This window comes from Nelusetta ayraudi, unplaced genomic scaffold (genome assembly GCF_046127955.1).
Source record: "Nelusetta ayraudi isolate G7.1 ecotype Tasmania unplaced genomic scaffold, CSIRO-AGI_Nayr_v1 ptg000146l, whole genome shotgun sequence".
NCBI classification, from domain to species: domain Eukaryota; kingdom Metazoa; phylum Chordata; class Actinopteri; order Tetraodontiformes; family Monacanthidae; genus Nelusetta; species Nelusetta ayraudi.
The window spans coordinates 499,835-511,527 of record NW_027466196.1 but is presented as its reverse complement, the minus strand read 5'-3'; the positions used below and the strand labels follow the sequence as shown (position 1 = coordinate 511,527).

The window sequence follows — 11,693 nt, the reverse complement described above, 5'->3', positions numbered from 1 at the left end:
TTTGTGTCTGTAATTAAAAATACCCACAGAGCTGTTGAGATTAATTAAACCTTTATGGAAATAATACATTAGTTATTACACTTTTAGCTCTCTCTAAACATACAGAAGAACAATAACAGACAATTATACACAATTGACACTATTTAATAAAAACACATAAAAAAAAAAGATAAAATAAAAAAAGATCAATTCAAAAGTTTGCTGACATTGTTTGAAGGTCATTTTGCAGGTCGGTGAGGTCCGCTTCGATTCTGTTGTTCATCTCGTCTATGGATGTGGACAGGGTGTCAAAGAGAACCTGAACGCAGACACAGAAGATGGCATTTCAAAATCAAATCAAACTTTATTTGATTCGACCGTCTCAGTTCCGCGAGAAGCCAGTGGGGGGAGCTCCAGCGCTCGTACCTGCGCTCTCTCCGTCTCTTTGCTGCAGACGTCTCTCAGGCTCTGGGTCTTGGCCTTGACCTGCTGCGTTTCAGTGGAGATGTCTTGGATCCTCTGAGCCATCTCCTCCCTCTTGTGGTGGATCTGGTTACACTGTCTGCAAAGGCCACCTCACTGTGAGTGCGCTAGTTCACCATCATGACACTGCCGGCTTGCTACCGAGTGTATACAGGAGTGTGAAAAAAAGGTTCTACGACGCCCCTGACATTTGACTCCCAATGGTCGTCATTTACAAAAGAGGATTAATGCCGCAAGAAGAGAAAAAAATTAAAATGGAATTTTTTTTCTCTCCCCAAGTTCGAGAATAAAGTTGACGTAAAAAGACAACATTTCGTGAATAAAATTGAAAATAATTGAAACTTTGAAATGAATGTAATAAGGGAAATGTAAGGCCGATGCTCAGCGTGGTGCGCTGCATTACAGATGCAAGAGGTGCTCAGAACCCGTTTTTGCACCACTGTGATTGCAGTAGTACACACAGCATATTGTATAGTCAGATACCCCATGACATCTTGCACGTGCTGCTCCTTCATCTCCCTCTTCTTCTGCCTGCGGATATTCTGTTTGGACTCCTTGTCCAGCCTCATGGCCAACGCTCGCTTCTGCTGGCTCTCCTCGACGCACAGGTTCTTCAGGTCCTTCTGCTTCTTCTCATACTGAGCCAGCAGCTCCTGGTACTGGATACCAAAAGAAGAAAAATATATACGAAAATTAAACACCAACAGCCGTGATAATAGAAACATTTTTTTGCATTGGTATATCAAGTGAGGAAAGCACATCACACAGAAATAAAAAAAAGAATAAAATAAAAAAATTAACGTTTGAAAAAGTCACAATACAGAAAGAAGTTCATGCGGAAGGTCAAATTCAGAGCAGAGCACTGATTTTTTTTTTTTTTTTAATATATATATTTTTTTTTGGGGGGGGGGGGGGTCAAGGTCTACGTCAATTTGTAGTAAATTGTGTATAAAAATGCAAGTTTCGTATGATGATGTGTGTAGTTTAGCGAAACAGCTGCGCTGAGGAGAACGACTGGAGGCAGCAGAGATGAAAACATCTCATCAGGGCAGTGGCCTGGCCGGCCCAAAAGGAGAAGAACAAAGATCTACTGCGTGTCGGATCGAACCTCGTCTTGCCGCTGTTTGGCACCGTTGAAGCTGCTCTCAAGGTCCTGCAGCAGGTTGAGCATCTGCTGGATCTCGGCCTCAGCGTGAGCCACGTTCTGCACCATGTTCTGCAGCTCCACCATGCAGCCATCCGTTTCTTCCTGGAAAGAGAAAAAGAAGAAAAAAAAATCAGCACCACCAGAACTAGTTAGACGCCTGCAAACCCCATGACTGGTTGCATTTATGAGTCGTCACCATTTCGGAAACATTAAGATTTCTCCCTCAACTGCTTTTGGAAACTCACAATGGACATCTTGCTGGTCTTGATGTTCTCCCTCATCTTCTCCAGTTGACTCTTCAGCTCCTCTGGAGATTCCACAATCTGAGACTTGAGTTTGCCGATGTCCTCCTTCAGGTTGCTGACGTCCACCTTCACCTGGGCCTGGCACATCAAACAAACACACTCAGGCTCAGGTCGCCCCCACTGCCCTCCTCTCTGCCACCAAATTAACAATAAATGTCGTTTACACAACATATGAATAAAGGTCACACACCAGTTTCTGAGTTTTTTCTGCAATGACAGTTTTCCACTCTGCAATGGCCTCGTTTTTAGTTTGCTGCAAGGAGACACGTTTATTGGATTTCATCCCTGGACAGTGATCAACTTCATCTCTGTGTCGAAGGTCTAAATGGTACCGACCACTTCCTGTAGCTCGTGCATGGTGGCCGTCTGCAGCTCGGACAGAGCGGCGGCCAGCTCGTCAGCCTCGGCCTGCTGCTCCGGTGGAATGACCCTGCAGGAGGATTCAACGACTCAGCAAATGGAGGACGGCTGGCACGTTGCATTTGAAATCTGCTCAAACACAGGGGAGGATGCAAATGACTTTGCAAGCGTCTGCGTTGCTTACTTCAGCAGTTCAATCTTCTGCTCTGCGTCCGAGATGCTCTGAGTGAGAGTCTGCAGCCCCTTCTTAGCAGCCCTCTGGACACACAGGGACACACAGAGTGGCTGCTCAATGGGTTTAGCAATTTAAAAACACACACACATGCAAATGATGAATGAATTTTGCATCTATTCTTGCCACCGCTTATTAATACAGTAAACACAGGACTAGGGCTGGGTGACTTTGGTCAAAAATAAAAACTTTTTTTTTTGTGGGGGGGGGGGGCAGAAACCTCATGCGACTTCGGAAAAATAATTTAGCAGGTAGCGGTGAGGACAGCAAACACAGCAGAATCACTTCCTGGTTTTAACAGCTGCTGTTGCTAGCTAGTGCAGACGCCAGTAAACATAGGTAGCCAGTTAACAGCTTCTCCAGGGGGGAGGACCACTACGGTACCCAAGAGGCACCAACCCGGAAGCATGAAAGAGGAAAATCGATTTTCCGATTTCCTGTTCCCATCGTTACGACTAATAATAAAAAGAATAAAAATAATAAAAATAATAATAATTTAATCGCACAGCCCTACACCGGACCAATGAAACTTTGTTTCCAAGAGGACAATACAACTACATGTACAACAGTGACGCAGTACCACGTACATAGTGAGCCACCTTCTCTGCCATCACCTCACTCCTCTCCTTTCTAAAGTAAAGAAAGTTCATGATGGCACTCAGAATAGTCAGAGTCCTCTGCTTCTCTGGAAAGGAAGAACAGGATCAGCCAGTGTACATAGAAAAACCTAGTTTAATACAAGTGTAAGAATTTGATGATGAAGATGAATGGGTAGAAAAGGGCATAAGAAGCAAATATATTTCTTACTGGGAGCGAGGAGGTCACTCAGCGAGAAGTCATAGACCATGCAAACAGGCAGAAACTGCGACCTAATAAAAGAGCACACAGTATCGTAACAATGGGGACACAGTTGCCGTCATCAGATATTTATGACATGGCAGCTGAACCCCTGTTATGTTCCAGCGAGGGAAAGACGTGAGGACTCACATGCGGGTGTAGACACTGAGGATTGCTGTTGATCTCTCATGTAAAGCTGGAAACTGGACGTTTGCTGAAGGAGGAAGCTGACAACAGAACAAAAAAAATCAGAAGCTTGATTTTGATGATTATATTATTATATGTGCGACTGCTTGGCAGGTAAATTGAATGTGCAGCTCCTCCGCGAACAGTGAGGGCACACAGTCGGACGTGGCTCACCATGGAGTGGCACTCCGGTCTGATGCGGTGCACAAGATGCAGCACTCTCATGTACAATGTTTGAACCGTTTCTGGCTGGGGAGAGAGGGAGGGAGAGAGAGAGAGACAGAGAGAGAGAGAGAGAGAGAGAGAGAGATGTGATGTGCAAGGGATATCTGTCTCAGTAATGTATTCATGAGGTATGACATCCATCCATCCATCCATCCATCTTCAATACCTCCTCCTGCACTCAGGGTTGCTGGGGTCTGTTGGAGGGCCAAGGCAGTATCTACAGTATATATATATATATATATATATATATATATATATATATATATATATATATATATATATATATATATATATATATATATATATGTACACACACACACACACATATATATACACAAAACACACTCATCGTGTTGTGCATTTGAAAACACAGCTGTCACGCCCCGAAAGACGTCGCCGTTGTTTCTCGGCGGCTAACTCGACAAGTCCGCCTCCCCACTGCTGTTTGACAAGGGACACAGTGCCGCTTCAGTAGCCTGCAGTAAGCCTGTGTGCTCAGTCATTTGTGTCTGTGCGCGAGTGTTTTTAAGCGCTAACGCAATTCTTTGTTGTGGTTTGAGCGTAACCCGGCCATCCCACAACGGCCGCTGGTGCTGCGTTTCTGACGGCAGAAATAAACCACGGCAAACGGGCGTTACCTTCGGCACGGGAAGCAGGTCGCCTTTGGAGAAGTGTTTCGCTTCTTGGTCGGTGAGAACTTCTGCGCGAAAAAAATTCACGATGGCATCCGAGCCGTAGATCGGGAAGGTACTCTCCGCCATCGTCGCCGTGGCACGAATAACCGACAAAACAAATTTGGCGCTTGAATGCAGAGTAGAGGGGTTCTGATTGGTCCTTCCTTCTTCTTCGGCTGTCAGGGAATTTAGACGACGTCGAGCTGCGCCACCTAGCGCATTATGCGTGCAAAAGAAGTTTCTACTACTACTACTACTACTACTACTACTACTACTACTAAATAATCATAAATAATAATTACAATAATACAACAATGTGAAATAATAATGTTACAGACTCTTCTGTATATGTGCGAAGAGGTGAGGTGTGTCCCTCAAAGTTGTCGTAGGGTAGTGAGCGCCGCGCGCGCACACACACACACACACACACACACACACACACACACCATTCCCAAACAGCAGAGAGCGCTGCGACACACAGAGAGTGTTAAATATTCACGTGACAAAACACGGAAGTCGGCGTTTTGCTGGCTTAGGGGTTTACTGAGAAATGTCTCCCTTAAAGTGAGTCCGTCGCTAATCTTTTGGGCACGTTCGGGGGTGTCAGTGTGGGACAGTGTGAGGCTGCAAGGTTGTGGTGATGTTAGTGACAATGGCGGAGAAGTGGCCAGAGAGAGTCGCCGCTTTCTCCAGCAGCCCGTCTCGGTTCCTCTCCAACACCACCGCCGAGGCTTTCCTGGCGGAGCTGCTCCGGGAGCTTCGCGATGACCGAGTCGGTGACAGCGTCAAGGTAAACGCATGATGATGATTATAATAATACTCGATCAAAAATAAATCTAAGTCTAAAACCATTTAAAGCAAAACCACAAAGTGACAAAGTTATTTTGCAACGCTACATCAGAATTGACCTGGTTTTTGTTTTGTTTTTTTTAACCACTGAGGCAGCAAAAAGCTCGACGCTTTTGTCGAACTGTTGGTTGTTTCGACCGCAGTGATTGGGGGGGAGGGGGGTGGGGTGGGGGTGGAATTTGAATTCATTGTTTGAACTCTTGGTTGTTGTGTCCGTCTCAGGTGCTCCTCCTGTCCCCACTGTGCGAGCAGCCCACTCTGCTGTGCACCTCGGACTCGGCTGGAGAGGAGACCACCTTGGAGCTCATGTCCGTGTTCGCCCAGTGTTCTCCAAAGTCCACTGCGTTCCGCTGCCAGCTCCTGCTGGCCGTCACCTGCGTGCTGCTGTGCACTCTGCGCGTGAGCAGCCGCTCTCCTGCCTCCCAGGACTTCCTGGACCTGCTGCTTCAGATCGCTCAGGACACCACCGACCTCCAAGGGGACGTTGCCGCTCGCGCCACGCGGGCCACAGCTTGTGAGTGCCTGCGGGAGCTGGAAGCCTGCTCCCCGGGCCTTCTCTCCCAGCGCCTCGAGCTCCTGAATGGGCTTCGGCAGCGGGAGCCCTCCCAGCTTCACCAGGCCTACACAGGACTCCACGTGCTGGTGCTGAGAAATGCCGTTTATCGGCTCACGCAGGACAGCAACGCCGGCACCGAGCACCTCAAGGCTCTTCTTGGGGGAAACACGTCTGCGGCTTGGGAGGCCGAGCAGGACCGGGTCCCAGTCGGTCGCAGAGACTCGGCCGACTCGGCCGTCCTGTCCTCTCTCGTCCTGGGGCCCATGGGCACCGTGCCGAGGCTGCAGACCGGGCCGGACTGCAAGGAGTTACGATCGGTGCTGTCCTCGTGCCTGGAGGAGTCCTACCTTCTCAGCCCTCTGAGTCAGGCTGCGCTGCTGCATCGGCTGACGGAGGTGGTGGCCATGGTGCCCGGCGTGGCTCCGGCTGTGTTCAGGGCTCAGCTGCTGCGACTGCTCGGGACCAGCGAGGTCTGTCTCACCTTGACTGGTGCTTTTAACTGCATTGTTGCGATCATTAGGCAGTCTGTCTAAACAACACCGGGCCTTTAGCTTCCATCTGGTCTTGCTGTAGGTCCTAAACTGGTCGGTCTCTCTCTCTCTCTCTCTCTCTCTTTACACAGGTGTGTCTCTTTCACGCCACCCTGCTGATGAAGTGCGCCTTCACAGACAGCCTGTTCAGTGCCGAGGACGAAGCCTTCCTGCTCAAGCGGCTGGTGGCGCTCTCCCAGCTCCCGCTGCTCAGCACGCCCGACAAGCTCTTCTACCTGGACTGCATCCTGAACTTCCCTGAGAACCGTCCCATCGGCTGCGGCGACGACAGCCTCCCCGTGCTGCTGACGCCACGGCTGGCGCTGGCGCTGGTGCCCACCATGTTCAACGACAGCGTCACCATGCTGGCGCGCCTCAACCTGCTGTCTCTGGTTTACCTGGAGGAGGGCGAGGACGGGGAGGCGGGCGACGGGGGGCTGGCCTACCTCCACGAGCACCTGGTGTCGCTGCTGTGCGTGGTGGAGAACGGCGGCGGCCGGGAGATCGTGGTCACCTTCTTCAGAGCCGCCTTCCTCTTCCTCCTTCACTTCCACCACGTGAGGCGCTACTCGGACAGCTTGGTGGGGGAGCTGCGCCGGCTCTACCTGCAGCACACCTACCTGGCGCCGCATCTCATCAACCTGGCCAACCAGACGCAGGAGAAGCTGAGGGAGAGCGGATGGGCGGTGGCGCTCCTGCAGGCCCTGCAGGGGGGCATTGTCGACGCCCCGCTGGACCGCCTCAGCCTGCAGGACCTGGGCCGCCACCTGAAGGTGCTGGCTCGGGTGGCCGAGGAGGGAGAGATCTCCCAGAGCGGGACGCTGGGCTTCCTGTCCAGCGTGGTCACGCGGTCGTCGTCCTGGTCACTGTACACCGGCGCCGGCGGCAACTGGCGCCTGGGCAACAGCCTGCTGGCCGTGTGCCGCCACGTCCTGGTCCACCCTAGCCTGGACTCGCTGCTCCTTCCCCTGGCCGACGTCCTGCAGCACCTCACCTGCTACTACGGAGACACCGACGTCCAGGACCACGCACGCTTTTACTACACGCTCCTGACCACGCTGTCCCGGGAGAAGCTGGCCAGAGTGCTGGAGCAGGGCCTGAGGGAAGGCGGCCGGCAGGTCAAGAAGCGCTCGCTGTCGTGCATCATGACTGAGGGCGAGGGGCTGACCAACACGCTGACGCTTCACCGGACCAAGAGGGCGACGTTCCGGATGGTGGAGGCCCAGCGGGAGGCGCTGGAGGAGCGCGATGGAGAGCAGTGTGGCGGGGAGGCCAGTCCAGCGGAGGCCCTGCGTGCCTACAGGGCTCAGTTCAGCGACTCCCTGTTTGCCTCAGACGTCACCATCGGCTACCGGCTGACTCACAGCGAACAGGTGGACGCCGGCTTCGATCAGCTCTTCAGCATCCGACTCCACCTGGGCCTGACGGACCAGCACTACGAGGAGCTGAGCGACATCAGCGTGCCGTGTCTGTTCAGAGACGGGCTGCCGCCAGAGGTGAAGGTGCGGCTGAGACCCCGGCGACCCTACCCCACCACCCTGCGGGCCTCGGCCATCTTCACCACCCAGGACGGGCTGTCCTGGCTCACCGTGCTGCCGGACGTCCGCGTGGCCTTCCAGCAGGTCTTCGTGCCCCTGCCGGCCCCCCCGGCCTGGACTCGAGGAGACAAGCTGAGCTTGTTCGAGGCTCTGTGGGAGGAAATCAGCAGCGAGAGCGAGCAGAAAGATCAAGCGTTCGACTGTGCCACCAGCCTGTTCTGCTGCCAGCTGAAGGAGGCGGGGCTGGCTGCCGTGGTGAAGCGACACTTCCTGCCGTTCCTCCTATCAGACGCGTCTGCCGGGGAGCTCAAAGTGCTTTTCTTCCTCCCGCCTCGATGTCACATCCTGATGAAGGTCAGATCAGAGGAGGACGCCACCGCACGCTTTGACATTGCCACCGATAACTGGAAGCTTCTGCCCCACATCAGTTCTTACCTGCTCATGCTGACGTCCTCGCAGGACGACACTCGCCTCTGAGTGACGTTTTTATTGTGAAGAAGCGTTTTTAGGCAAAAATCACTCAATTTGGAAGTACATTGATCACTTGAATTGTATTAAAATTGAATTGACGAGAAATACAAAATAAAACAATGTGCTTTAATTGTTTGGTGAGATCAAAAAACTGTGTGAAACAATTTTTTTTGAAGCGTTCTCGACAGTCAGAAAAGAAATAAAAGGCTTAAATTAAGGCTTTGAAACATTAACTGTAGAGCCAACAAAAAAAGAAAACAGAGTACAGGCTGTAACCCAAATATTAACCATACAGTTAGGTAGTGCTCAAAAGCACTGCAGGTCAGTGTTTTACAGTTTTGCTTTCACACTTTCCCCATATCAACGGCCCAGCAACTGTTGGCGATAATTAACAGTGAGGTAGCTGCTATTTATACTGAGCTTCTGTTTAAAAGTTCACTCATGATGGCAACACAAGAGAACAAAGGCTAAGAACAAACTCCATTTGGTGTTTTGTGTCCCCCCCCCTAAATGTTGTGTCAGTAATTGACACTGTAAAAGGAAAACACAATTTCATTTGATTTCCATAAGACAGCAGTGAGTATCCTAAAAATACAAGATGCCCTGAAAATCCCAGTCCTTGTTTTTATTTCAGGCCGGCAGTCCTCTAATCAGCAAGGCCTTGGAAGTTGGGTCCGGTGACAGCTGGCAGGGCCGTTTTCTGGCTGATAAGTTTGTCCAGGATGGCGATTTCAGAGTCCCTCTTCTCCACGTCCTCCAGCGGAGTCCACGACATGTCAAACTGAAGTTTGAATGCGCCGATAAAAGAATGAGGGCAACTCGGACCCCATTCCTACAAAGAAGAGCGGGAAATCAGTCTGCAGAAATAAGAAACTCGGTGGATGTGATCTTGAAAAAAAAAAAAAAAAAAAGTTGCTCAAACTATACTGAACTAATTCTAATATTCATAATTCCATGATTACTTTGCAGTAAGCCTCAACCAACCCCTTTGCATCACATATTTAATAAAACTTTTTTTTACTTATTTATATCAGCATTATGTAGATAAGTGTAAATAATCCAACTTTTCATAACATATAAATATCTTGGTTTTTCATTCTTCCTCCATAAATATTTTATTTTTATTTATTTTTATTAATTATCCCTTCCCTCTTTGCTGCTGTAATTATGCAAATGTCCCCTATGTGGGATTATGAAGAGCACTCCATTCTGTTTTATGCATAATAATGACGACCACTCCCTGACAGTTTCAGGTTCCTGTGTGAAGGTCTTGTCTGTCACATTGCATCGACTCCACTCATATCTTCACTGCACATGCAACTGCAACCAGTCGAATCCAACACAAACTGCCTGTGTTTTGGCCTCCAGTGCTATATCAGCGCTCATCTACATAACACGAACTTTGAACAAACAGTTGACGCAACAATGCCTGCAGGGCAGCAGAGAGTCTTTGCTGTCATTGCGACGCTAACCTGCGGCGAGATGATGGAGAAGTATTTCTGTCCGGATGGCCGTTCGTAGAGGTAATAGATGGTGCCTGGTTTTTTCACGATATTGCAGGCAGCGTGGTGGAGGTCAGCATCTCTTTTGGCTTCCTCTAAAGCCTAGAAAAGACATTTATGGATGCACAACTTGTTTTGTTTGCATGCCTGCATGTGTGTATGTATACTCTTGCTCCGGGGTCTTACCTTTCTGGCTTGCTCCTGCAGGTATCTGATCTGGTCAGCGATAACTGTCAGTTTGTTGCAAGCGTTAGCTTTGATAAAGTCGTCCCCCTATATAAACACAACAAGTTAACACGAGTTATTGCGGGCCTGCTGCTGCTGCTGAGTCTCATCTGAGTATAAACAGAACAATTACATCGTGGTTCACACCTTCTGGACTTGATGGGCCAATTCCACCAGGTTCATGGGGTCTCCAATTCTGTTGGTCTGGTAGGAACTAACCAGCTGCAGCCCACCAGGGGCGCCGCTGCTCTCGACCAGCGTCACTATACGTAACAAGCCGGTGATGCAAGTTAATACCGAGTCCCAAGCATTTACACTTTGTCACCATCACAGCAATAATTTCCTTCTTATTTTAAAGGGCCAATATTAGAGCTAGGAATAGTACCAACAGTCACAACAGAATGCTGAGTTTAGAGTTCTTTTGTGGCTAAAACAATAAAGATTTGGAGCAAGATGTTAGAGCAACGCTGGGCATTTTGGTCATGCTGAGTTTACCGGTGTGTGGACGAATGCTTCACATAGGCGTTAGATTTAAAGCAAGTTGTACCTGTGGTGGTTTTGTCTGGCTGATTGGGGAGACTGACAGCTCGGTCCATCTTCGCTTCGTATCCCTTCCAATTCTTCTCACTGAGCCAAGTTGTCAGACGACGAAGATATATCCCGTCCACCTGGCAGTTTTGTAACCAGCTAATGTTTTACCAAAACCCATAGAACGACGTCAGCGGCTCACAAATCTCCGCCCATTCAAAATAGCTGTCCTTTCCTTTGCCTGTACACAATGTTTTTTTTTATATGATTAAATGAGTGCGTATTTCCTATCCTGTCAGTATATTTACGTACTAATTTACCCTAATTTAGAGAGGACTTTTATGTGTTTCTTTTTTTTAATATTTAACCTACAGTCATCAGTATCATGATTTTCTTTTAAATCAGGCATTCACAAAGCTTGGTCGCCATACATCCATGGTCTACTCCCACGAGCGAGCAGACCAAAACACCACGGGTACGAGTCACGTGTACGACATCTTACGCAAATACCAAAACGATGTGTTACGTTACGAACCACAGATAAATATTTAATGTGCTGCGACGGTTGTGTCTTTTCTCTCACCTCACTAGAGGATATTGTATTCTAAATTGCATTTAAAAATGTCCATTGATAGATGAACAAAGTTTAACATGTTCTGTAACAAGGAAATAAAAATGTTCTTTCAACGCCTCTCTCGATTTTGACTTACCTTTTAGTTCGACGGTGTACTTTCAGGATTTTTAAGATAATGGCGCATTTTTCGAAGTGGTTACGGGGAATTAATTTGATTTGTCAATTAAAAACAGGATGCTGGTGTACTGATTTTCAAAGTAAGATGTACACAGCAGACGTTTTACACATGTTTTTAGTGTGGAAATCAACATTTATCTTTCTTGAAGTTTCCCTCTGAAAGTTACACTTTTCATCCTTAGTTTGGAATTAGGCAGATTTGTCATATATGGCTAATATTTCATGAATATGGCTTCTATTTAAATGGTCTCTTCATTCAAGACTATGAGACACAGGATCATGTTGTCTAAGGAACGGGCTGGGTAAAATAGTGAA

At 48.7% G+C, this 11,693-nt stretch overlaps 3 protein-coding genes across 3 annotated transcripts; 1 reads left to right on the top strand and 2 right to left on the bottom strand.

Annotated features, from left to right (window-relative positions):
• Nucleotides 1-34: 34 nt before the first annotated feature.
• nuf2 (UF2 component of NDC80 kinetochore complex) lies at nt 35-4,551 on the bottom strand. The gene is made up of 13 exons (XM_076013327.1): nt 4,393-4,551; nt 3,704-3,778; nt 3,494-3,570; nt 3,314-3,375; nt 3,094-3,191; nt 2,459-2,532; nt 2,251-2,344; nt 2,105-2,167; nt 1,855-1,992; nt 1,571-1,711; nt 946-1,121; nt 406-541; nt 35-298 (listed from the first exon to the last, which is right to left on the bottom strand). Exons 1-13 carry the CDS (start codon nt 4,513-4,515, stop codon nt 191-193), a joined length of 1,365 nt encoding a protein of 454 aa, XP_075869442.1. The 5' UTR covers nt 4,516-4,551; the 3' UTR covers nt 35-190.
• A 351-nt stretch (nt 4,552-4,902) lies between these two features.
• ap5b1 (adaptor related protein complex 5 subunit beta 1) lies at nt 4,903-8,850 on the top strand. The gene is made up of 3 exons (XM_076013182.1): nt 4,903-5,218; nt 5,500-6,303; nt 6,456-8,850. The coding sequence occupies exons 1-3, from the start codon at nt 5,069-5,071 to the stop codon at nt 8,376-8,378; spliced, it is 2,877 nt and encodes a 958-aa protein (XP_075869297.1). The 5' UTR covers nt 4,903-5,068; the 3' UTR covers nt 8,379-8,850.
• cunh1orf50 (chromosome unknown C1orf50 homolog) lies at nt 8,478-10,820 on the bottom strand. The gene is made up of 5 exons (XM_076013183.1): nt 10,647-10,820; nt 10,247-10,362; nt 10,061-10,147; nt 9,845-9,976; nt 8,478-9,204 (listed from the first exon to the last, which is right to left on the bottom strand). The coding sequence occupies exons 1-5, from the start codon at nt 10,693-10,695 to the stop codon at nt 9,019-9,021; spliced, it is 570 nt and encodes a 189-aa protein (XP_075869298.1). The 5' UTR covers nt 10,696-10,820; the 3' UTR covers nt 8,478-9,018.
• Nucleotides 10,821-11,693: the final 873 nt, after the last annotated feature.